Source organism: Theropithecus gelada, chromosome 7a, assembly GCF_003255815.1.
Source record: "Theropithecus gelada isolate Dixy chromosome 7a, Tgel_1.0, whole genome shotgun sequence".
Classification (NCBI taxonomy): domain Eukaryota; kingdom Metazoa; phylum Chordata; class Mammalia; order Primates; family Cercopithecidae; genus Theropithecus; species Theropithecus gelada.
The window spans coordinates 32,374,161-32,401,823 of NC_037674.1; the positions used below are offsets into that span (position 1 = coordinate 32,374,161).

Below are 27,663 nucleotides of genomic sequence, written 5' to 3' on the forward strand. Positions count from 1 at the left end.
GCTATTTTTATTTTTGAAGGGAAAAAAGTATACGTTTTATAGCTACTAGGAGATCAAATATAGTAATTAGAAAGGACACACAAATTTTGAAATAGTATTTTATGCCTCTTGATCTCAGGTACAATACACGAGATGAAGCAGTTAAATAGCAAAGCAAGACAGAAGGGTCAGAGAATTAAAGTAAGTGTTTTCTATATATTGCATCTATGTTCCCATTAATCTCTGTTTTGTTATATAACTGCTCCTTCTGAATGCTCTGAATATGAAGAAAACTTTGAGTAAGAAAAAGGGTGTGTTTTAAAGTTAGATTTAAATAAAACCATAGGAGTAAAATGTTTTTACTCTTAGTTCTGTTTGAAACAGCACCTGCCTATAAATTATAACGTTAATGTTTTTGGATAAGAAAAAATTGGGTTGTGATGATGTAAGCACCTTTAAATCTCTTGCCAGCAGATATTTAAAGTGAAAGAAAGCACCTACTGATCAGATTGTCCATGTTTCCATTTTAAGACAATTAAAGCTTCATGTTTTTTTCAGACTAGCCTTTCTTCCTGGGGACAACACTTACTGGGGGGCTTTGCTGTAGATCTTTTTGGAAATAACCTTCACGTCAATTTCTCACCTTACTGTAATTAACTTTGTAGGCCCATGAAATAACATCTTGATCAGGACTGATCTAATCTCTGTAGTTTTCTTTTTTAATCTTCTAACTAATTGTTCAGATTTTAAAGTTAATAAGTAAAAATCAAAGCATATTAATCTTTGAATCTTTATGTCCCTTTTTGTAATTGTTGAGGTCTTTCTTGACAGCCTGTTTAATATTTTTTCCCTAAGTTTAGAGATTGCTTATTCGTGGGAATAAAAAGTAGGATAAATTCTGGCTGAACGTGTTTTTTTGAACCCACTTGGGTTTTTAAATTAATAACAATGAAATCGTAACCAGCACTTGTCACAATTTAGCTTACACACTTTCACGTTACCTGCTTTGATCTTCACACCAGCTCACCAAGAAGCCATTTTTAAAATCCTCTCCATTTTAGAGGTGACAGAATTGAAGCTTAGAAAAGGTAGATAACTTACCAGATATTAAATACTTAGGACTTTATCCAGGCTGTCTCTAAATTACTGTCCCTTTTTACTATGTTGCATTTGCCAAATTATAAGAGACCCCAGAATGGTTATTTCTACTTGTGCAGGACTTTAAGGACAGAGTCTCTAGAAGTTTTAAGATAATGGTACTGCCATCTTACTTCTTATAAAAACAGTATTTACATTTTATACATTAAAAAAAATGAGCTATAGGATGAATCAGACATGTTTGCTTCTAGTTTTTACCACTCTATTTTACCTTGGACGAGAGAGTTAATTTCTGAGCCTCAGATTTCTCATCTCCAAAGAGATTTTTCTCATAGGAAGTGTGCAAGAATTAATAGAGGAAGTTTTATACAGTATTTAGCTCATATGGAAATCTATACATTGTACTTCTTTTTACACTCCCATGAGAAATTTCATGCCCATTTTGATTTAAAAAATAAAAAAGATGTTAGGAATTTTTCAAATCTTGGATGGTCATTGGAGAGGCAGCTGTTTTGAATTCCTGGAGTATGTCCTGAAAAGATGATGAACTATTGGAGTTTTTAAATACCCAGCAAGAAGTTTGTTTGTTTGTTTGAGACAGGGTCTTGCTCTGTCGCCCAGGCTGGAAATGCAGTGGCACAGTCATGGCTTACTGCAGCTTTGACCTCCCAGGCTCAAGTGTCTCTCCCACCTTAGCCTCCTGAATAGTTGGGATTAGAGAGGTGTAGCACCACACTGGAAAGTTCTGTATTGCACATCTTGGGATTTGGAGATTATTGGGGAAAAGAAATAGGGCAACCCACATTCTTATGAATGTAAATTTATGCAAATCTATATTCTTATAACAGATTGCAGATTAATACAGTCTAGGAAAGGAAGAGGTTTCAGTTCCTCAAATCTGTTTAAAGGGATATGCATCTCTAAGGCATTTAAGAGACCTAAATTAGCTTATGTAGGCCAAAGGATTGGTGTCATCAATAATTGTTAGATTTTTGTGTCATGTATTTTTGTTGTCATATACTTAAACACTTTTATTCTGAGAACAAGCTTGAAATGTTTCCCTTCAACATATTGAACTGATGCTTTAACCTTCTTCTTATAAAATGAAATAATTACTTAAATGTCATTTTACATCGTAATCAGTTTGTTGCTTTGTGCGTGGAGCAGAGTATATTCTGGTGTTTAGGTCTGGAAATTATTTTGTGATTAAGCAATTAAGTGCCAGCTGTTCTGAACCAAATATCTTCTCCATGTTGGTAATACTGTTGCATCTTATTGAGTTGACTTTTCTGAGTTTTTGCTGTCTGCATATTACTCTTGATTTTCCACTAATTTTGCCTTACTTCCTTATATTATTTTTCCTCAGTATCTTTCTTTCCTACTTCGAGTTTTGTAGTCTCTTGGAATTCTGTAGGCACATCTTTATGTTGTTAACATGGAAATCCTTTTTTTCCAACTCCTTTCATTCATGAAGCTTTTACTGAGATTTCACTGTTTTCTTGTCACTGAAATTAGTTGTGCAAAACAAAAATCATCAGTTTATATTTCATAAAGGGAGTCCTCATTCTTATGGGAAAAACAGAGATTATTGTACAGTAGAATGATAAAAGCTGTGATAAGGATGGCCTAGGGGAGCGTAAAAGTCCAGAAATAGAAGGAATATTTGCTTATGAAACCTCCAGGGCATATTGTATACAAAGTGAAAATGATAATCTGTTTTGTAACACAAGGAACAGAGAATTTAAGCCTGAGTTCTCTCATTAGACAAATGAACTTGGTCAAATGGGTCACTTTTTCTGGATATGACATGAGGTTTCTTCCTTTCTTTCTTTTTTCTTTTTTTCTTTTTTAAATTTGAGACAGGGTCTTGCTCTGTTGCCCAGGCTAGAGAGTACAGTGACACGATCATGGCCTGTTGCAGCCTTGACCCCCTGGGCTCAAGTGATCCTCTGCCTCAGTCTCCCAAGTAGCTGGGACTGCAGGCCTGTGCCACCATGTCTGGCTAATTTTTTGTAGAGACAGGGTCTCACTTATGTTGCCCATGCTGTTATCAAACTCCTGAGCTCAAGTGATCCTCCTGCCTTGGCCTCCTGAAGTGCTGAGATTATAGGCATGAGCCACTGTGTTCGGATGGGCATCAGATTTCTAATGTGTAAAACAAAAATTTTGAATAAGATCATAATTTCTCAAACTGTCCTTAATGGCATATTAACAAGCAGTGTACAAATACAGAGCTTCGTAGTCTAAAACATTTATGTATTAGTTAAATGGGCTTTTTGTGGTATTAGGTTTCTTAGTTTTTAATAGGTGGTAGTAAATGATAATCTTTACGAAAGGAGAAGAATAAACTTCTTCCTACATTTTTTTCCATCATAGAATGCCCTCGATATTACTTAAGAAATGTAGTTTGACTGCTAGTAGCAGTCTCAAGAAATAGCAAGTTAGGCAATGTAAACATTTAGCTCTTAACTTAGATCTATGATCCTTTGTGAGTTTGTTTCTGTATAAGATGTCAAGTCAGGGTCAACGTTAATTTTTTTTTTTTGTAAGGCTGTCCAGTTTGCCACCACCATTTGTTGAAAAGATTTTTCTTCCCTCCCATTGAGTTAACTTGTTATCTCTGTTAAAAGTCTGTTGACCATATATGTGAGGATCGATATCTGGGCTCTGTATTCTGTTTTACTGATTTATCTTCACACCAATACCGTAACTGTCTTGATTTCTATACCTTTAAAATAAATCTTGGTATCAGGTAGTATAAGTCTTCCACCTTGTTATTCTGTTTCAAAATTGTTTGAACTATTCTATGTTGTTTGCGTATACATTGGAGATTTTAAAACCAGTATGTCAGTTTCTACTAAGCTGTGTAGGATTTTGATTAGGATTACATTGAGTCTGTAGATCAGTTGGAGGGGATCTTAACAGTGTGGAGGCTTTCAATTCATGCATATGATGTATCTCCATATTTAAATCTTTACTTTCCATATATATATATATATATATATATATATATATATATATATATATATATTTTTTTTTTTTTTAACTTTTTGGCAAGGCTTTGCTCTGGCGCCCAGGCTGGAGTGCGGTGGCATGATCTCTGTTAGTATTTTTAGATAGTTTTTAGTGAACAAGTCTTGCACATCTTCTGTTTAATCTATTAACTAAATGTTTCATAATTTTTGATCTGTTATAAGTATTTTAATTGCATTTTTTGGCTCATATCTAATATATAAGACTGATTTTTGTATATTGACGATGCGTCCTGAAACCTTGCTAAACTCACTAGTTATGGTAGCTTTTTTGGACGTTCTGGAGGATTTTGTTTGAAGAATGTGTTGTCTGTCAGTTATGAGAATTTAACTTTTTCCTTTCTAATCCAGATTTTTTTTTTCCTTATGGAATTGGCTATAACTTCAAGTATGATGTTGAATACATGTGGTTAAGAGTGGACTTTGTTCCTAATGTTAGGGATAGACAGTGTTTTGCCATTAAGCATGATAATTGCTATAGATTTTATTGATGTGATTTGTTAGATCGAGGAAGTTCCTTTGTCAATGTAATTTGTTGAGAGTATTTAAGAAAAATTGATGTTGAATTTTATAAAGGATTTTTTCTGCATCTGTTGAAATGGTCAGATGATTTTTCCTTTTTAGTGTGTCACTATAGAAGTTATATTGATTAATATTTTAAAAATATTAAAGCAACGCTGCATTCCTGGGCTATCTAGTACTGGGTTAGTATGTATTGCCATTTTTAAATTGTTTGATTTAATTTGCTAAAATATTAAGAATTTTTACATTCAGGTAATATCGATCTGTAGTTTTGTTTGTTTTTTCTTTTTTTTTTTTTTTTGAGATGGAGTCCAGCTCTGTCACCCAGGCTGGAATGCAGGGGCGCGATCTCAGCTCACTGCAACCTCCGCCTCCCAGGTTCAAGTGATTCTCCTGCCTCAGCCTCCCGAGGAGCTGGGATTACAGGCACCCGCCACTACGTCTGCCTAATTTGTGTATTTTTTTAGTAGAGACAGGGTTTCACCATGTTGGCCAGGCTGGTCTCCAACTCCTGACCTGAAGTGATCTGCCCACCTCGGCTTCCCAAAGTGCTGGGATCACAGACGTGAGCTAGCATGCCTGGCGGATCTGTAGCTTTTTTAAAAAAACTTGTGTGTGTACTTTCTTTGTAAGAATTTGTTATCATGCTAATCCTGGCCTGAAAGAATTAGTTGAGAAGTATTACTTCTTCAAATTTATTGACAAGATTGTTAATAATATTTTCTTCTTTTTAATTTTTGTGTTAGTTACCTGTTGTTAACTAGATACCACAAACTTAAATAACACATTTATTGTCTCATCTGTGAGATGGGGGAAATATAGTATTATTCGGTATATAAGTTATATGGGTTAAATTAACTGACAGAATGGCATGGATATTGTTAACAGTGCTGGCACGTTACTCAATAAAACTTAGTTGTGATTGACACTTTATTTTCCAGTTATCAATATGTTTCATTTTGCTTTAGGGTATTCTTTAGCAAATCTTAATGTGACTTCTGCCTGCCTAACAGTATTTGTTCTGCTTTTGGTGCTCCCATTTGAAGCTGTGCTGGTGTATCAGCATCTTCTAAACTCTTCATACAAAACCCAGCAAGTTTAACTTGTAATTTGGCAGACTGGTTTGTACTTCATTTAAATTTTTACTGTTTATTATCATCCTGCCCCCTAGACTACTAGGGAGTCCAATTGTAGTAATCAAACCTTGGAAGCTGTAATGTGGTACATGCATGTCAGACCCAGACGTCATGAAAAGGTTATTCAGTTTATTAAAATATTTTCAGATAATGTCTCTCTTTTCTTGTGACTGTAAGCTCCTTGAAGGCAAAGACTTTTAGTTATTCTTGCATCCTATCATCTGGCACAATGCCTAATATAGGCAATACTACACATATATACATAAGCATTGTCACTCTTCCATATACATATTTTAATTTCTTTAATTTCATTAATAAGTAGATTGACATATATGAAGAGATAGGTAAAAAAATAAGATGAGTAGTGAAGGAGAAAATGGGGGCTAAAAATCGAGAGAAGGTAAGACGAGAAGATGAAGTATCAAAAAACACACCTGGCATTTAGGATAGAGATTGGCAGTATGCATTAAAAATATTAGAACTCAAAGCAGACAGGAAATTCATTTCAGTTATTGCTGCTGATGAAAACCTTCATATTTGATCACATAGATAATTCAGTTTGTGTCACAATTAGCTTTAATATTCCTAGGAAGGGTATAAGAAAAGAAAGGTAATACTGTGACCTGTTATGAAAGGAATGCTGGTCTTCTATGTAAGTATCTGAAATTTTTATATTTTGTGCAAATGTAATTAACTCATATTTTTGTAAGTATGTGAAAAGTTTGCATTGGGTGCAAATGTAGTAAAGCAGTATCAATTTGGACTAAATGTCTGAATTCAAGTGTAATTTTACTTTTTAGGAAATAACTGCTTTTTACTTTTAATTACATGTATTAGCTGAAACTATTCGAATAAAGTAATGCCACTTAAACTTGCTTCACAGTTTACATACACACATCAGAATAGAGTTTTTCTCTGGTAATGGGTCAGATAGTTATTTCTTCGATTGTGTACTAGATGAAGTTGCTGACTTGTGTTTTCATACCATGTTATATGAAGAATATTACTTTTCACACTAGAATCATGGCCATGGATGGAGATGCTTCCACTGAGAAGCATTAAAAAATCCATGTGAATTGCTACCACTTCCACATCTCATGCTTACTCCAAGATACAAATCAATACTTTTTGGTAGAGTAGGGATGGAGTGGAACAGTAGTTCTTTTTCTGCTTTCATTTTTTTATAAATTCACATAGTTTGAGTAGATCAATTGAGGTAAGATACGAGTCAGTATATCTGGACACACAAATAACCACAAAATCCCTCCGCTGTGTGATTTTATTCAATTCTAGTAGATGTTTCTCAAACTGGGAAATGAGTAGCCCCTGGCGGTTGTTCCTCAGCCTTGTTCAGAGAAGGAAATGCCTTTATTTACTGATTTTTTTCAGTGAAAGGAGACTGACAACCATGCAGAAATAAGTAAAATGTTCTTTAGTTACAAAAGTGCTATGGAAATGGGAGGGCAGTGTATTTAGAATTTATTTCCTTTATTCTTTGTATTTATAAGGGCTAACCTGAAGAGATATTTTCTTTAAATAAATCTGTAAAGTATTAACATACTAATAGGAAGACTCACAGATTCTGAAGCTGTGATTTTGGGATATTTAAGGAGACTTAAATATCGTTTTAAAAATGCTTTCTCAAATTAAAACAGTAACTTTCTTAAAAAATAATTTAGATGCTCTTTCAAATTGAAAAATTACAAAAGTTAAAAATGAGGAATTATTCCACATCCAAGAAAAACCTGTTGAGTTATTTCACTAAGCTGCTCATTGAAAATACAAGTCTCTACTGACAGGATTATATTTTAGTTTTAAGAAGCTAATTTATCATTTAAATATTATCTCTAAAAGTTAGGTTTTGTATATGTTATATACGCACAGTTACACCTACCTCTCATAACTTGATAGTGAAACCTTTCTGTTTTTCAAAGGGAGTTCCAGCATTTCAACTGCTGAACACTTTGCAAGAGAAACTGTATACTGTACATCTGAAAGCAGGGGTACTGTCTGCTTTTGGTGTTAAATAGACATGAAGACTTCCTTCATTGCCCGTTCTTTGTTGGAATATTCACATGACACCTGTGTCCTTTAGCCAGATAATCACTGTTGATTTCAGAGGTCTAGGAATTGGGGAAGGGGATGATAGGTCTGTCTCTTAACAAGCCTTTTTGCATTCAGTTGCTATTTCTGGGAAGCTTCAGTGCTGCAACAAATCAGAGTCCCTAAGGAAGACTAGTGCCCCCTATCATGCTGTTTCTCTTGTTGAGCATTCAATTGATGTTGGATTTAGGGCCCTGACCCTAAAGATTTTGATATCTATGTGAATAATTTCCTTTTCTGCAGTTGTCAGTGCATTACAGCTAGGCCATTCGGATGCCTTTTATTAGAACGGAGTTACATAGCCTTTCCTATTTAATTATTAATGAATATTAATTCTTAACTATAATTGCCAAATCATTATCATAAACTTTATCTAACATAAGGGTACTCGACTACTGGCTCTGATGCTGTAGAAATTTGCCTCTAAGTTTTTTGATGCCTCTGTTTACATTTTCCATGGTAATTATCTTAGCATCCCAGAAGACTACTGTACCTGTTCCCACCTTGGGCAAGAGAAAAGTTCTGCGGTAGATAAAAATGTCTGCAGTAGATGTCCACTTAGCAGCGGAGGTTTTTCCATTTCCCATTTTGTTTGTGGCTTCATCAGAGTCCCCCAGTCCAAACAGTTCACTAAAGCTCTTATGACTGTCTCCACTATTGTGAGCACCATTTGCCAAACTGGGTAGTTAAAATTTTTTTGTTTTTGCTTTTGTTTGTTTTGTTGTTGCATTTTCCTACTTTCATTCCTTTACCACTTATGAATTACTGTTTGAACAGATTTATTCATTTTGTATGGCTTCAGCCTATCATTGAGCCGTTCAATTCACAATAGTTGTAGGGAGGAGCAGTTAGTACTAGAAAGGCAACATTGCATGGTGGGCTCTGGACAGACAGCCTGGATTCAAGTCCCCATCCTACTATTTACTGTTAGACTTTGGGTGAGCTGTGTAAATTTTCTGTGCCTCTTGCCTCATCGGTGGAATGGGAATAATAGTGACTAGTTCATAGTGTTGTAAAGATTAAATGAATAAAGCCTTTAACCTAAGTTCTGGCAAATGGTATCGCCAAATGTATGCTCATACTATTATTATTTTTATTATAATAGTTATTATTTTTTAGATGTAGCCTCACTCTGTCACCCACGCTGGAGTGCAGTGGCGCGATCTCAGCTCACTGCAGTCTCCACCTCCTGGGTTCAAGTGATTCTCCTACCTCAGCCTCCCAAGTACCTAGGACTATAAGCACATGCCGCTACACCCGGCTAATGTTTTGTTTGTTTTCTGTATTTTTAGTAGAGACAAGGTTTCACCATGTTGGCCAGGCTAGTCTCGAATTCCTGACCTCAAGTGATCCACCAGCCTCAGCTCCCAAAGTGCTGAGATTGTAGGCAAAAGCCGCTGCACCTGGCCCATGCTATTATGGTTAATACTGTTACACAAAACCTCAAATTAGGGAGGATGAGTGAAGGTTTGGTAATATATTCCTGGAAGGAACCACTGATCTATCAGCTGTGGCTTATCTACTTTCACCTTCAAGGAAATGAATCTAGGCCAGGGATTTAGCACATACGTGAGCCAGTTTTTAAAGAAACATTGTTTCCCTATTTTACTTTGAATTGGAACTTACCCTTAAAGATGATTGGCTTTAGTCATGGGGTAGGAAGAGGCAGTATAAATAAATGGCTCATGGTCAACTTCCCTGACTAGTAACAGAATTCAAAAGTACTGTCTTAATGGTTCCTACCAAGATAATGCAGTACTATTTTAATCTTGAACTATGTATTATTACGGCCATGGGTCAGAATCTAAAAATCAGGAGCAGCCAACCTTGTTGCCATGACTCTTAACAGTCCACACAACACTGGCTATCAAGATAGGATACCAGTGACAAACTAAAAATATATGATATTTCTTGCAGATTTTAATCTATTGGTGCCTGGAGTAATGTATGCAACTTTATTTATAGAAACTTAAGATGAACTGAGGAGGCTAGCAAAGATTAACTCATTTAACAAATGTGCCTTGAACATTTTTTATGGAAAAGGACTGCCTTTGGACCTAAGCCAAACTATTTCAGATAAGAATGTAGCTACACTAAGGGTTAAGTGAACTGATAAGGAAATGTGATCATGATTGCTTTGCTTTTTATCGTTTGGGAAATGTGTCACAAATTACATAAAACTTACAAGGGGATTTTGAAAGCCACCTTTCATAAGTTTGGGGCTTTCATGATGCAGCAAGAGATATGAGACTTTCCCCCAGACGATAATATATTTCTATTCTAGAGAACAGTTTGGCAGTATCTGGTAAATTTGAACACGAGCATACCCTGCAAACCAGTAATTTCACATTTAGATAATTGATCCCAAGAGAAACTTTCATATAAATTCGTTCAAGGAGACATATTCCTGAAATGTTTATAACAACCTTATTTGTAATAGGGGCAAATTGGAGGCAAGCTGAATGTCAATAGGGAACTGGATAAATTGTGGTATGTTTGTAAGTAGAATATTATATAGGAGTGACATGTATATACCAGTGCTACACATTGTCAACATACATCAGTCTTATATATTGAATGTTAACTGAATAAAGAAAAAAAGATACTATGTAGAAACATACAAAATGATGCTATATATCATTTAGATAATATATGTAATGAAAGTATTAAGTAATGTGTGAAAATGATAAAAAATTTAGGATAGTGTTTGCTTCTAATGGGAATTATAATTACATAGGGGTTTAAACTATACTGGTAATGTTCTATTTGTTGAGTCGTGGGCACATGGCTTTTTATTATGTACATTTTAATATGTCTGGACTAGTTTAGAAACATTTAAAAATTGAAAGAAAATATGTCATATTTTGTTGACGTTTGCATTTCAGTGGAGGTAAAATGAGAGATTTTTTTCCTGCTTAGTTGATGCTATTTCTGTACATTCTCTATTTTCTACAATGGGTATATGTTATTTTAATCATGGTAAAGGAAAAACTGAGAAATAATATATCTTTTAGAAAAATAAATGATTGTTTTAGGAATTTTTGGAAAATATAGGCAAATTAAATGAAAAAATATTAATACTTTTTATAATTAATTTTCTAGTCTTTCTGTAAACTTTATTTGTTTTTAATTTTTAAAAAATTTTTGAGAAGAGCTCTGGCTCTGTTGCCCAGGCTGGAATGCAGTTACGTGATATTGGCTCACTGCAGCCCCCAACTCCTGGGCTCAAGGGATTCTTCTACCACAACCTTCCAAGTAGCTGGGACTATAGGCGTATTCTACCATATCTGGCTAATTTTCTTGTATTTTGTAGCACCAGAGTCTCGCTGTGTTGCCCAGGCTGGTCTCGAACACCTGGGCTGAAGTGATCCTCCCACCTTGGCTTCCCAAAGTATTGAGATTACAGGTGTGAGCAACCGCACCAGCTCTATAAATTTTTATAGAAGTTAAGCATTATTATGTATTTTTTTGCTCCTATTTTTCCAGCCTGTTGTTATAAAATAAACATTCAACATATGGGATTGGTATTTTAAAGTTACTTTAAAATATATTATCCTCTGAATGTAAGAACATGGTTTTGCTCATTGGCTGATGTTCTCTCTTCTTGCAATTAGTTGTTACTTCTTAAGCATGGGTTTTAATAAAATTATATTGTACCTTATGTTTGATTTATTTTAACTGATTTTACAAATATCAGGAAATAATGAAAATATTTACTGAGCAGTTACATGCTCAGTGATAATACCATTGATTTATAGTAGTAGAAGATAAAAGCTTTAAATTATGTAAAAGGTGAGATTTTCTTGGGAGGGGGACAGTAATATTTTAACTCTTAATTTTACTAGTTGTATATAGTATGTGATAGGCAGATTTATGAACATGACAGTGGAATTGTGGTTTTACAATGTGAGCTCTTTAGGATTTGATGTAGTGCTAGTGGTACTAGAAAAAGAAATAATAGGGCTAATACTGTTTTACAGTGTACCAGACCCTGTGGCTTACAGGATAATACAAACCAGTTCTTGCCAAACTTCATTTTGTTTATAAATCTCCTGTAAATCTTGTTAAGATGCAGATTCTGGATTCACTAGGCCTAGGATTCTGCCAGAGCTGCTGCATTTCAACAAACTCCCAGAATTTGCCAAAAAGTCAGTTTTAAGGACCACATTTTTAGTACTGAGGATGTACGTTAGTGCTTCTCAAACTATCTGCGAAAGACTAGCTTTTAAAAAATATTATCTGGTATTTCACAGAAGAATACTTCTTGGAAATAAAGAATGTATAGAAGGCAAAGGGAGAAAATTGTATATTGTATATTATAAATGTATATTATAAAATTGTATATTAATGTGAATGTAATCTTTCAGTAAACCTTTTACAGGTATAGAGTCAGTACATTAGAATAAACTGTTTCCAAAAAATGTTTAGATATATCACACTATATAGTACAGTTTTTAAGGACAGGTAATTTTATAAAAATACTGGCCCTTGTGCTAAGCAGCATCTCATGTATCCATCATATTTTCTGAATATTCTTTCTATTTCTAAAAGTTTTTGATTCTCCTCTTCCTCCTACCTAGGCCAATTCAAGGCTCGCTCTTCCTTGGATTAGAGTAATTCTATAAAACTACTTAGCATTCATGCATAAAATGTTACCTGAAGAGATTATTCATCCTCTCAACAAAAATTTAAGCACTTCATTACACACAAAATTCTGTGCTAGTCTCTTTTGGGATTATGAAGAGGAATAAAAAGTTCTTGCCCTGTAGAAATTTATGGACCTGGATGACAGAATCCATCTCCCTGTTAAGAAATTTTATTATATATTAGTATTGACCTGTTAAAGGATATCAGAATCTTAAAATACTATTAAGTAGCTTTTTCAGATGTAGACCTGATTCATTAACTGGGGTAGTGTTTATTTTTCATTCATTCATTACATTAACAGATTTTATTAGTCACCTACTGCATGCCCATTAGTGTGCTTGTCCGTTGTGAGAGTCGAGTGATAACTAGAGACATAATTCCCAGTCTCAGGTAACAGACTGTTGTGATCAAGTCAACCCACTTGAGTTTTTCACAGTTGTGTTTAACTGAGAGAGACAGTCACATTCAAGGATTTGTTTTACAAAGTATGACATTATTTATCTAGACATTAATGTTGGCAATTTATCATCGGATAAGTACAGAAGTACAGTAAGAGCACTTTTCTCTCTTTGAAACTGCATTTATTCTTACTTTTTTAACTTTCCATTTTATTAGTATTTCACTTCGAAGCATAAACACTCATTTATATCCAGGCCTTGTCCAGAGCTTTCTGATGGCTTATGGGTTTTGGCTGATTCTGCTGGCTTTTGTCCACTTAGAGGCTATAAGATTTCAGTAATTCGTGGGAAATCTTATAACTCTTTGAATACCAGAAACCTGTGGGTACTTGTTCAATCCGGTTAGATAAGCTAGTTTCTTACCACCTTTCTTTCTGATAGTTACCATGAGGTCTATGGAGAAACTGATTGGACTTATATAATATCGAAAACTCAGCAGCATTTTAAAGATTTAGCACCTAAAACCTCCTCCTATCCCTTTGTCATTGTCATTTATTCAGCATCTGCTATGTATGTGGCAGGCATCATTTTGAGGATGTCATTGTTGGGGGAAAAAGAAAAAAACATAGGGTCCCTGTACTCTCAGAATTTGTAAGACATAGTCTGTAACTCGGATAATGATGATGATGATGATGATATAATAATAATGGCTAGCATTTATTATGTGCTTACTATGTGCCAGGAACTTTTCCAAGTGCTACATATATTAACTCATTTAGTCCTTTTGTAACAACCTGTGAAGCAAAGGTATTATTATTACCATCATCTACATTTTTACAGATAAGGAAACTGAGCTAAGAAAGTTTTAATATGCCCCATGCCACACAGCTTGTATGTACCAAAGATGGAATTACCTTCCAGTCTGGCTCCAAAAATTTCACATTTATCCACTACACTATGCTGTGCAATTATAACAGATAATTATGATTTAATTTAAATGGATAATTAAATAGACAGTTTTAATAAGTAGGAGCCATGCAATGATGGAATGCTCACTGCTGTGGGAGCACAGAATAAGCTCACCTAATTTGGTCTTGTTAGGGTCAGGGAAAGCTTTCCTGAGAAAGTAATCTTTATTCAAAGAGCATCTTTTCCTCCTTTGCATAAAAAAAGCCATTGAAAAGAATTGAAGATTTTTTTTTTTAGTAGAATTTTAAAAACAGTGATTTCTTTTTTTAAACTGATTTTCATACAAAGAAATAACAACATATGTTTGTAAAACTGTAAGTGTATTCTGAACTGGGAAAGATCCTCTGGTGATGATACTCTGTAAATTAGATGAGATAAATTATTTAAATGAGCCATTTTAAAAATTAACCAAAAGAAAAAAATTCTTGTATTTTTGAAGTGAGAAACCAGATAAGAGTACTATTATATAAATAATACTAGATGTGTTCGCTCTCTCTCCCCCCTCCCTCCCCCCCCCCCTTGGATACAACGAAAGATTTGATTGCCCACATTTTGGGAGGCCAAAATGGGAGGTTCTGTTGAGCCCAGGAATTCAAGACTAGCCTTGGTGACAGAGGAGACCCCATCTCTACAAGAAATAAAAATATTGGCTGGACATGGTGGTGTGTGCCTGTAATGGTGTGTGCCTGTAGTCCCAGTTACTCAGGAGGCTGAAGTGGGAGGATTGCTTGAGTCCAGGAGATTGAGGCTACGTTGAACTGTGATCATGCCACTACGTTCCAGCCTAAGCAACAGCAAGACCGTGTCTCAAAAAAAAATTTTTTTTTGATTATGTGCTGTTTAGTTTAAATATGGAAGCTGCTTTGATCACTTCAGGTCTGTTGTCATACTGTAGCAGAGATTAACATTTCTAAGTTCCTGTATCAGGAAATGAACATAGAGAAAAGTATGAAATCTTTATAGACCACATTTTGTAGTATCAAAGCTTTTGTGAAGTATTATGCATTCATAGATGGAATTATTTAAGATTTACCAACTAAATTTTAGACATATTTTTAAGTATAGAAATTAATGGTTTTTGTAATCTTTCCATGCATCAACTGATTTTATCAATTATTAATAACGAGTGCTTTCCATTTTTATAAGATGGGAACAGTGATTGTTTAGGCTGTATTTGGAAATATTTTTGTGTTCAATAGCATATTGTGGCTAAAAGGCTGGTGTAATAGATAATTCTGATAGTATTGCTCTGTCCTTCATGATGTATATCATCTCATGTATTTAAAAAATCTCATTTACCTTAGTGGCTATTAACAGAATTGAAGATCTTAATTAAGAGTCCTGGGAGCCATGTTTGACCCGTTTTGTTAGCATAGTAACTTTCTATCAATTTAGAATATGCAGCATAATAGTTGTATATTTAATGATCTCACTGATTTACTTCCTTTATGTTTTAAAATTGAAATAGCATTCATTTACCAGTCCCATTGGTTGATCCACTCCAGCTCCAACTTAACCATTGCTTGCTTGGTTTTTGTTCTTTTCTTGTCACTGCAACCACTCCCTTAGGCCATTTACCTTCAACCTGTGTTCTCCAGCCTGTTGGAAGTTACTACATTATTTTGCTTTGTTGTCTTCTATTCTGTCAGCCCTGTGAGTGCTCTGGTTTATGATATTTTTCCCTTTTGCTCTGTGAGCAACCATGCTTATTGGTATTCGAGAAGAAGTTTAAACTCCTAGTCAACTAACCTATTTCTTTCATTGGGACTCTATTTGATAGCTAAGCTACCTTCTACTTTTAAAACTACATGGATGAATACATACATAAAAACATTTTGCTATTCTAATTGCTGTAGTTTTTTTTTTCTCTTTAAACTGTGGGGTTTCTGCCTAATTTATACTTATCTGGAAACTTCTGGTGTTTTAATATGGTTTCAGTGGGGAGTGCCTGGCTGTCACCTTTCTAGACCTTTTTATTCTGTGTTTATCAAAGAGATCTTTATTCCAAGTTGTCTAAGTTATTGCTACTAGAAGTGTAGTCTGTAGGCCAGCAGCATCAGCATCACCTGTTTGTTAGAAATTCAGAATCTCAAGTCCCACCCCCAAGACCTTATGCATGTTAATCTGCATTTTAGCAAGATCTCTACTTGTTTGATAAGAACATTGAAGTCTGCAAAGCACTGCTGTAGGTATCAGTCAACTAGATGATACATTGACATGCTAATAGTTGTACATTTCTAGAACCGTTTTTAAACATATGACTTGTGATAATCTTATTTAAATATTTGTGAATTATTTCATAACTATTCACCTTGTTTCACCAAAAGTTATACTCTGGGTGGGTATTACTACTACTGTGTGAAAGGAATGACAGGAATAATCCCAAACAGTAAACTACCCCCAGTCCTTGAAGTGAAGTTTTGGTGTACAGTTGTATGTAATGTAAAACTGTGACAAACATTTTGCAAGTCTATTGTTCCTTCTCCCAGCATCAGTTTGCACCTGTAGATGAAGAACTATTACTCCCTTCTTATCTCTTGGACAGTGACTTTTAAGTTGCTTTTGCTAAATTGAACCTCTAAGGTGTTGGGGAAAATATCTAATTTTTATCCTTAAATGAGAGAAATTATGCCTTACAGATACTTGATATGTGGATTAATAGTATATGCATATAATCCCAATAAGTACATATTGAGGATTCATGTCCAACTCTTGCTTGTATTTGAGGAAAAAAATTTATAGACTCCTATTTTCTGGTGCACTATGACAATCCCGGTCATTAGCAGTGGGAACAGCAAAAAGGTTAGGTTAGCAGGGTAAAAGACACTACGTGTAATTTACAAAGTTAATAAATTATGTGTAGTCATTTAGCGACACCATAAATATATTTCAAACTTAGATATATTTGTATAGTGGTGCGTTAGGAAATAATTTTTTTAAAAAAAACTGCAGTGTTTTTACTTTTTGTTGTTCAAGAATGATGAGAACTGGGAGAATGCAAAATTACTCTTTCATTCTCCTTTAGCATTCAAATGTAGTGTGAACAATGTAGCCGTTCCGCAAGCACATTTTAATTGGCATTTTTCTAGAGTAGTATTGTTTTAGGATGAAAAACAATATTTAAGTGAGTATGTTTATAGGTTTTGATGCCTTTCTTTGTGTGCCTAAGAATGACAGTGGGAAGGGTGGCAGAGAGAACATCCAGATGTATGTGAGATAGTGATTTGTCACTTAGTATTCATTTTAAGTAGTAAAAGCAAATTCTATGGGCCAGGCGTGGTGGCTCAGGCCTGTAATTCCAGCGCTTTGGGAGGCCAAGGCTGGAGGATCTCTTGAGCCCAAGAGTTTGAGACCAGCCTGGGCAACATAGTGAGACCTCATCTCTTAAATTTTTTTTAAAAATTAGTTGGGTGTGGTGGTGCACTACTATAGTTCCAGCTACTCCCGGGAGGCTGAGGTGGGAGGATCACTTGAGCCCGGGAGGTTGAGGCTAGTCAGCAGTGATCACGCCACCGCACTCCAGTCTGGGCAACAGAGCAAGGCCCTGTCTCCAAAAAAGAAAAAAAAAGGTAAACTCTATGGGGTGACGTTAGCTAAGAGCCATCCTATTTCATATATGGGGTCTACTAAATGTGGCTGTATCAGACAGGACTTACAGTTGTGGTTACCAGAGAACACTTGTGGTCATAAGTTGTGAATGTCACCCAGATTCTTCTTGAATGTCTATCTATCACATGGCTATCAGTAATTCTAAAGTATGTAAAAATGAAACAAAGATTTATTTGGGGGTTAGCACTCCCAGAAGATTAGTGTTAAAACAGAACAGCAGAAGGAGTTGTGACATGCATCTATAAGCAACTTTGTAATGATTTGACAGTTATTTAGCCCTCTATTCCTAGCCCTTTCATTGAACTGACAGCATGCCTGCAAAGATAGTGAGGCCTGTTCCAGTCACACTAATGTCCTCTTAAATGGTAGCCTGCAGTCTGGGTAATGATAAATGTTCAGTGATTCATGATTTTTTTAGTCCCAGGGGATTCTGGATGGTTTCTGGTTTCTGTGAGCCAGCGTAGTTTTGTCTCTTACTTGGGCTTCTTATACATTTGTTTGGTCTTTACCATGTCGGTTTTAAATTGGCAGAGATATATATGACCTGCAGTTTTAATTAATAGAGTTCAAAGCCTTCTTTAGAAACAATATGATTTTGGAAGTGATGCTGTACTTAAGAGTGTGTAAAAGTCTGAGAACCAGTACAGGTTTCATTACATAGTAATTTTGTAACACTTGTTTTTGTTTGTAAATTTTACCTTTTTTCCCCTTTGCTTTAAAAAAAGTATGTTTTCAACTATAAGGAGAAATGTAATAACAGCTACTGTGAAAGGAACATTAGCTTTATTGTTTTTATAGTGTTTGTAATTTCTTTCTTAATAATTTAAATCAGCTATTTTTAATAATTGTTTTCCTTTTTACATGGCTCGGTTTCTGTAGGAATATATATTGTTATACTACAGTAGTATTAAAATGAGTGTAAATAGACCTTTTTTGTTGAATATTTGCCATTTGGGAAAGGATTCATTTCTAGCATATTGATTGTGGATTAGTTTTAGTATTTTAAGTCAAACTTGTAATTGCCTAACCCTTTATTTTTAGGGTCTGGAGGAAGGGATTGAATAGGAGGATAAAGATAAGCATTTCCCTAATTTATTACAATTAAGAAATATATTTTCTTAATTCATTTTTTTAAAAAAATTATCCATTGTACTTCCCTTTGGATGTAAAGTAATCTTAGAGGTAATTTTAGTAATAATTTACAGAATTCTTATAGCTCCCCATCCCATCAGAAAAGCTGATACTTTGAAAACATTGGTGCTCATGGTTAGTGTTTATTTATAGAAACCCACTTTGCTTTACGATCATTGAGAAAATGTTTTTTGACATTAAAATCTTAAAAGGAATAAAAGAAGCACTTCTGCTGTTAGCTTTTCAAATAATGAACAAGAAACTTGGTTAGAGATGACCATGTGTAAGTAAGTCTGTATATTAATTAGGTGAGTGTCATTATGCTCAATTAGCGGGACTGCCAAATAATCTCTTTAATACTCTGATCTTTTTTCCCCCTAGGGTTTTACAGACAGCCCTCATTACAGTGATCACTTGAACGACAGTCGATTAGGAGCCCATGAAGGCTTGTCCCCAACACCTTTCATGAACTCAAATCTGATGGGTAAGTTGGTAATTCTCTGCAAGTAGTCTTCTCAAAGCTTCTTTGGTCAGAGACATTTTTTATCCCTTTGTCCAGGAGGGACAGGTAAGTATCTAGAAGAAAGTTCTTGAGTTTCTAGCGGCATTTAGGGCTTTTCTTGTTCAGCACAGCTTGAGGATCAAATGTCCAGAAAATTTGGAGTCTTCTCTTAAAGCATTATTGTTTTGGTGTCAAAAAAGGAAGTGGCAGTGTTTTGATTGTCAGTTTTGACAATGTCTTTGTGACCTCAAGCATTACATGTGTTCTGGGGCAGAGAAGTATTGTTTTAGGGGCATTTGTGATGTTACTATTTCTCTTAACAGTAGTATTATGTTGTAATTAAAAATGTAACATAGCAGTGATTTTAGGCAGATTTTACTTGCATTGGACAGTATTTCTCCTGGCACAATTTGATTAAAACATAGTACATTTAGATATTGCAGCATTGTTTTAAGCACTTGGCTTCATACTAGGACTTTTTAAAAGTTTTGGTTTGAAGAAGTGAAGTTGCACTTTCAAGAAGGGTATGAATTACCATCTAAACCTGATTTTTATGTTTTGGCAAAACCTTTGTGGTTAATCATGCTCTGCAAAACACCCCTCCTTTCCTTTCTCCTTCTCTGTCTCAAATGAAAGTTTAAAGTTGTTCAGTCTAAAATTATAAACCCAAGCGTGTTTTTTTTCAGTTTGAATACCGTTTTTTAAATGTGTAAATATTTTACCTTTTTGCAAAACCTGATTGAAAATAATCTGTATGTTTTATGACATTTTTTTCTTGCGTATGCTGGGGCTGAGCATATTACAAAAACTTTCATCTGTTTTACCAGTTATAACTGTTTTACCAGTTATTGGCATCATATAAATATTGAAAGTTTGTGTAATAGACATTGATTTCATTACTTATTTTATTTCTTAAGGACATGACCTATATTGTGATCTTAGAATCATCCTTTTAAGACACAGCCATACTAATCTAAGTAGATTACCCAAATCCCAAATCCTGGTGGTCTGCAATTTCTGTAAAATGATTTGCTTTGCACAGTCTTTGTTTCCTTTATTCTCTGTAGTGTTGAGGAGACAGAGTCTGATCGTCTAGTGTGGATTTTGCCTAAGGTGGTTGACAGTTTGAAGCCAGAAGAACCATTAGAGTATGACAGAAGAGTGAAAAAAATCTAATCAGCAATGAAACTTGTGTTGAAAATCACGGTATTAAATGTGTTATCATTCCAGATAAAAAATCAGAGTTAGGTTTATAGTAAATTATTTGGGTAGGGAAAACTTTCTAATTTATTTTTTAAAGTTTTAATTCAGCTTGCCATCAAAGTAAAATCCATGTAACACTCCAAATAATTTCCTTTTGGAGTATAACTTTTCCCCAAGTAGGATTTAATTTATATTAAGTGTAGTAGGGCAAGTAAAAGTCAGTGTTTTTGTAATTTTGGATTAAACTAAGCTTTCTTAATTGAGAATATAACTCTGAACTGTAAAAAAATCAGAAATTGCTCTTTTTGTATTTATGTTCTTACCTTTATTCTTCACTCATAGAGATGACTTTTAGGCCCAATGGAATTTCATCATTAGCACAGCTTTGTGCCAAGGTGACGATTAAAATTTTGTACAGGACAAGTGTGGAAATTAAATGAATACTAAGAGGTATATATGTCAGTCACTTGCTCTGAGCAGATGTTGACTAACAATATTTCTGTAATTCACTTTGAGGTAACATTTTCTCAGTTGGAGCAATTACAAGCATGTGCTTGTTGGTTTCTTTAGTTTTCAGATGATTTTTAGAATACTTTTAATAGTCATCCATACCCTGTGTATAAAATCAACATCTAAAAAAAGTCTTGAAGTAAATAATTATTTGTAAGTAGATTGATCTCTTAACAGTTCAAATGAAAAATTCTGCATTCATCTGAACTACATTGTTTAGGTACTACTTTGTATCAGATGCAGATATACAAACCATACATTTTCTTTTGTTATTTTCGAGACAGGGTCTCACTCTGTCACCCAAGCTAGAGTGCAGTCACATGATGATGGCTCACTACAGCCTTGAACTCCTGAGCTCAAGCTGTCCTCCTTCCTTAGCACAGCACCAGCTACTTTTTTTGTTTTTTATTTTGTAGAGATGAGGCCTCACTGTGTTGACCAGACTGGTTTTGAACTCCTGGCCTCAAGTGATCCTCCTGCCCCAGCCTCCCAAAATGTTGCAATTATAGGCATGAGCCACCATGTCTGGCCCAGACCATATGTTTTATTTGTGAGTTTTAACTACCTAATGTAAAAATACTTACTTATATATAAAAGAAGGAGAGAGAACCCTGAAATGATTAAGCAGATAGGTTCAAAAGAAATTCACTGGTCATTGGCAATATCTGATATACTTCACTTATCTTTATTTTCAGTAAAAATGATCAGATGAGATACCTTAGTCTAACAACAGTGTAAACAATCTGCACAACAATAGCTTGCTTTTGGAAATGAATGCCTCTTAAATCACAATGCAGTTCCATATAGCAACAGGCAGTCCAACTCGATATGAGCTGAAGTAACTGAACTGACACCCAAACATGTGGGTTTATAGCAATATGTAGAATTACAATGTATAGACTGACTTTTCTGGCTGTTTGATAATTTAAGGGAGTTTCTGGCTGAAAAACCTAAATGGTTAAAGTTCTGCTGAGATGTGTATGGTAGTATTGGAAGCATTTGGAACTGTTGATACCCAGTCATCTCTACAGGTAACAGTTGAGAGTGGTGCTGTGAATGATGAATGTTCAGAAATAGTTAAAACTAATAGGAAAGCAGTAACATTTCATGTTGCTGTCAACATATAAAAACACCATTAAGTAGGGGAGGGATTGTACATCTAGGGAATGTTGTTATTTTGAGTATTATGTTCAGCCATAAGCACATTTGCCTGAAGAAATTGTGGATTATAAAGCACCACTGTCTTCTGTGATAGAGCTTCCAGGCACTTTAATGATTTTGTACATTGCAAAAATGTGAAATTTTGTCTAACAAGGGTTGATAACAATTCAGTAATGAACTATTTGCGACAGAAAGTGTGTTTATATATTCATGTAGATATTTTGAAGTGTTTTATGCTGAATCAGTTAATGTTTCTTTTATGAATTGCAGAATTCTCCTGTGGATATGTCAATATGGGAAAGAGGGCTTTTCTTATGTTTCAAGTGAAATAAGTACATCTTTTTGACACATCACTAGGTAATTAGCATCAAGCAATTCTGTACTCTGTAATATTACAACTAGATGAAAAGGTTTGACCATAGCAGTGAATCCCATGGTCAGTTCAAGTCTACTATCACCAAGTAGCCTTGTCTATCTCAAGCTTCTTCCGGCTCTGGTCCATTTCTCCACCCTTGATTCTCTCGTTAATTTCAGTAATATTTGTTTTCCTTTACCTGTTCATAATTAGTCATATTTTTGATGATGGCAGAATCAGTTTACTAGTTGAACTTAGAAACAAATTATTCTCACAGAATTACCTGCCTTCCATCCCCAAGTGATTGTGTAATAAACTACTATTATCTTTTTATCCCTACTTGTTTATAAGCTTTACTTATTTTAGGATGTATGTATGTCTATATGTGATAAAAGGGAGACTTAAGGTGTAAGATTATCTTCGCTTTTGCTTGTTTTCTGAGACCCTTAATTGTGTTCCTTTCTGAGACCCTATTTTGCCTCTAGAGATGGTTTGTTAACAATTTTTCTTTTCAAGAGTGAATGTAATATGTGGTGGTACGGGGGAAATTGCAGGGCTGAGAGTTAGGAGGTATGGATTTTAATCTAGATTCTGAAAATAATCATTGCCTTTCTGATAAGGTAATGCTGAGAATTTTCAGAGGTCTTATACAGCTCTAGAATTTTACAATTCCATAATCTCATAAATTTAATAACTTTTATTCAACCCTGAAAAAGGCTGCAACTAGAATTATAATTGCTATTTTGCAAATGATTAAAACTAAGGCAGAGGACAATTAAGTGTTTCTTTCTGAGGTCACAAAGCCAGTAAATGTCAAAACTAAATGTAGAACTTGTATCTCCTGACTCTTAGTTAAATGCTGTTTCCATTAGGCCACACTGTTTAGGTGTTTAAGATACCTGTTCTTTCTTCATATCTCAGGTTTTTTACTAGCGCAGCATTTTCTTAAACCATAATTACGGAGACACTGATCTTGAGGGATGACCGTGGAAAAAAGTCACGGTTCCACAGTGAAATAACTTTGGACACCATTTTGTGTCAGTTGTTCCCTCTTAGAAATTCAGATTGTTCTTTGGAATGTTAAAGACTCTGAAAAAAGAAGCTGATTTAACTTTGTTTAGCTTCCTACACCCCAAAATCACATTAGGCACAGAAGGCTTTCTGTAAAAAGCATCATTACCTTCTGAGAAACTAGTTTTCCATGGGACACTGAGAAATGTTTCTGGTTTTTTAAGGGAAAAAAAAAGATCATGAAAGATCTCTGAAGAGTAAAATAGCATGATGTTAATAGAATTGCTATACAGTCATCCCTTAGTATCTGTGAGGGATTGGGTCCCCTGATGCTCAACTCCCTTGTATATATAAAATGGTATAGTTTTTGCATATAACCCATGCACATCCTCCTATATACTTTAAATCATCTATAACTTACATATAATACCTAACGCAATGTAATTGCTGTGTAAATAGTTCTTACGTTGTATTGTTTAGGGCATAATGACAAGGAAAAAAATGTCTGTGTACATCAGCACAGATGCAACCATCCATGTTTTTCCCCTAAATATTTTCAAATTGTGGTTGATTGATTTCACAGATGTGGAACCCACAGATAGTGGGCAGACTGTATATACTGTTGAAACTTATTTTAGGCATGTTAACTCATTTAACAGGTTGGGTCTAATTGCTCAAGTATATTATTGTCAAACCTCTGCTTATAAGCATTTGACTTATAAGCAAACCAAGTGTCTTCGCATTGCTGCTGGAATGTCTTTGCTTAACTCCACCTTCTGTATCTCAGAACTTAAAGGGCCCCTCTGGTAAAACTTCTATGTTTTATTTCCATTTCATTGTAGATTACATAGGTTTCAGTGGATTTGTCTGGGAATTTAAGCCCAAGTACACTATTTTTCCATATATCTGGTACCTCAACCAAATTTCAAAGAAAATTATTTTGTAAACTTGATACTGCTTGCTCTATAACCTATGAAAAATTCTGAAATCTCCTAGAGTTACAAAATATGTAGAATCACCATTTTCAGACTATCAAAGGGTAATACAACCCTGCCCTCAAAAGTAACGATTTTGGCTGAACGGGGTGACTCACATTCCCAGCACTTTGGGAGGCCAAGCCAGGAGTATTGCTTGAGCCCAGGAGTTTAAGACCACCCTGAGCAATATGGTAAAACCCTGTCTCTACAAAAAATTAGCCAGGCGTGGTGGCACATGCCTTTGGTCCCAGCTACCTGGGAGGCTGAGGAGGGAAGGTTGCTTGAGCCAAGGAGGTGGAGGTTACAGTGAGCCAGATCACTTCACTGTACTCCAGCCTGGGCAATAGATCCAACCCTGTCTTTAAAAAAAAAAAAAAAAAAAGGTGTAAGTTTGATGTACTTGAAATTTCTTCACTAGATGAGATATTGAAAATGATTATGAAGTGTTTAAGGGAAATAGTATCTGATTTGATAGTATTTCATAAGGATGAGGCCTTTTACTTTTTCTACAGTTTTATTAACCCTAAGTTTCCATGAAAGAATATGATTGTGTATTCATTGATCTACATTCTCTGACCTTTGGCTGTACTGACAAACACAAAATGTTGGCACCAAGAGAAACTTGAATGAAAGGAGCCTAGATACAATTGAAGGCACGAAAGCCAAGAAAAATGAAATGACTCGTTAGTTTGAAACATGGCCCTGACCAGGCACAATGGCTCGCTGTAGGATCACCTGAGGTCAGGAGTTCGAGACCAGCCTGACCAACGTGATGAAACCCCATCTCTACTAAAAATACAAAAAAAAAAAAAAAAAAAAAAACAACCAGCCAGGCATGGTGGCGCATGCTTGTAATCCCAGCCGTTTGTGAGGCTGAGGCAGGAGAATTGCTGGAATGTGGGAGACAGAGGTTGCAATGAGCCGAGATCGCGCCACTGCACTCCACCCTGGATGACAGAGCAAGACTCCATCTCTAAAAGACAAACAAACAAAACAGAAAAAGAAACATGGCCTTGACCCTCTTGATTCTAATTAGTACACAGTCCCTTTCTTCTACGTTGCTTTTTTTCCCCTTTTTTTAACTTCTCGTGTTCAACCATTTGTTTCATTTGCTACCTTTTTTTGCATTATAGCTCTGCTTTTTCTTTCTTTGACTACTGCTTAACTCTCATTAAGCAGTCTGACTTGTTGAATACCTTCCTCCATCTTTTTCATGTATTCATTCATCCATTTTTTTTTCTGCCCTTTACCGTGCCCTTTTTCTGCATTTTCTACCTTTTACAGAGGAAAGTACTGTGTGGGAGAATGGTAGAATATTAAAGTGAATAATATTCAGTCTATCTTTTCAGACTTTATTATTTTAGTGTGATAGAGGGATAAGAATTTCAATAATTAATATACATGGCAGAATGTCAGTGATACGAATAAATTCTTACAGACATTCAGAAGAGATTACATTCAGGCACAACCAGAGGTGATAAGGAAAAGTTTTATTGTGGGTCACATTTATTCCAGTCAGCACTCTTTCTGTTATAAGTGACAGAACCTAACTTAAACCGGGTGAAACAAAAAGTGGTGTTTATTAACCCATTTATCTAAGAAGGCTAGGAGTAGATTGATTTGGAGCATGGGGGACCTAGGGGTTTAAACAAGGTCATCAGGCCTCCCTCTTTCACCTTATAAATGTTTTGTTGAAAGAATAAGAACTGGGCCAAGAATAGGGGATGTGAGAAATGGGAAAAGGTGAGAATACAGTGTTCTGGTCTCTCCTTCTCTAGATCCCTCACTCTAATATTTCCAGATTGCTCCCTGGTTGCTATATTATATTGTAAGATACCTTATTCCTTAGTGGTATGGAATGTTTTCTTTCAGTGGAAATGTGCATTTAATTTATAACATCCTGTTCCTGACAATATCACCTTTTCCATGCCCCTGTCCTGCCTCTACAGCCTAAAAAGCAGTTCTCTTTCTATGGTTAGAATGAATTTTGATAGCCATTCTTTGAAGCTGAAGCTGTTTCTGTGAGCCAGAGATGACCTGAAGGCTTCTTTTCTACCCAGTCTGAAAGAGACCAAAGTAATACCAACGCCTTAGTTTGAAAGAGGTTCCACACTTTCCAGAGTAATCCTGTATGGACTCAGATCCCTCTTATCTATGGGTAATTCATCCTAGAATGAATTACTTGAAAGAGTAACCAGGATTTCAGAAAATACAGGGAAAAAAATGTTTTATTTGAATTTTTAAAAACTATTTCAAAAATTAAAATTAATATAATATTAAAAAGTGAACTATATATTATTCACTAGGTCTTAGAGTAAACAAAGAATTAGTTGTTGATTTTTTTGGCATGTTTTTCTCAGAAAATTTATATGGTAATAATATATGTCTTATATTTCACATTTGAATCTTGTTGCTTTTTCTCCTTAGTTATTAACCCACTGTTTCTAACTCAGATCCTAATCCATTAATGACTTTATATTTGATTAAATGGCTCCTTAACACCTTTTTCATGGACCTCACCAAGTCTTCAGTCTTTTGCATAGTATTCAACTTACAGTGGATTTGTTCTGTTTATATATTATGAGATATTCAACAGAAGATTGATCAAAGCGATTGACTCTGGCTTGAGACTGCCGTACTATCTGTAGAGGATATTTCACAGAGTTTTGTTTTCTTTTTTTTTTTAAGTTATCTGTTCTAATGGATTTTTTCATGAGCTCACAACATTGGCTTAATTGTGTGTCCTTGCAAACTCCAAAGACTTAAATGAAGCGGACCACCTTTACTGTTACTTGTTTATCCATTGCATTTCCTTGTGGTCACTTGGGTGTGCATTGTCTATGATCAGTAGTCATCTTTATGGATCCTTATTGTTTTATAGTGGGCCAGTTGCATAGATCTGATAAATGATTCTTCTTTGAATCATCCCATTGTTTGTGTCTAGTTCTAGCCAAGTGAACGTGAACTCTTAACCAGAGATGTTCTGAGTTTTTTGCCTGTAGTGAGGTGGATGACAGGGGCTGTGGCTACTTGGTCACTAGAGAATAAGAGAAAGATTGCTTTTAAGGAGCTTTTGTAGCTTGACAGTTCTGCTGTATGCATATAATTTCAGAAGCACACCATAGCACGCAGTTGAGAATTTGGGACACTGTTTTGATTTAAGAAAAGTCCTAGAGCAACATTAACAGATCATGCCTCCTATGTGGTAACATTTCAGATTCACTTCTTCTTCTTTTTTTTTTTTTTTTTTTTAAATAGAGATGAGGTCTTGCTGTCTTGGCCAGGTTAGTCTTGAACTCCTAGGTTTAAGTGATCCTCCT

At 35.1% G+C, this 27,663-nt stretch overlaps 1 protein-coding gene across 14 annotated transcripts in view; it reads left to right on the forward strand.

The window, feature by feature from the left end:
- TCF12 (transcription factor 12) overlaps positions 1-27,663 on the forward strand; it is a 376,442-nt gene that overhangs the window by 155,689 nt on the left and 193,090 nt on the right. For 12 of the 14 annotated variants that reach the window (XM_025389607.1, XM_025389614.1, XM_025389605.1 and 9 more), the window contains one exon: positions 19,006-19,108. In XM_025389607.1, coding sequence (XP_025245392.1) covers positions 19,006-19,108 — 103 coding nt within the window. Of the gene's footprint in view, positions 1-118; positions 181-19,005; positions 19,109-27,663 lie in introns of all 14 variants that reach the window. The other 2 variants (XM_025389616.1, XM_025389617.1) reach the window with 1 other exon arrangement.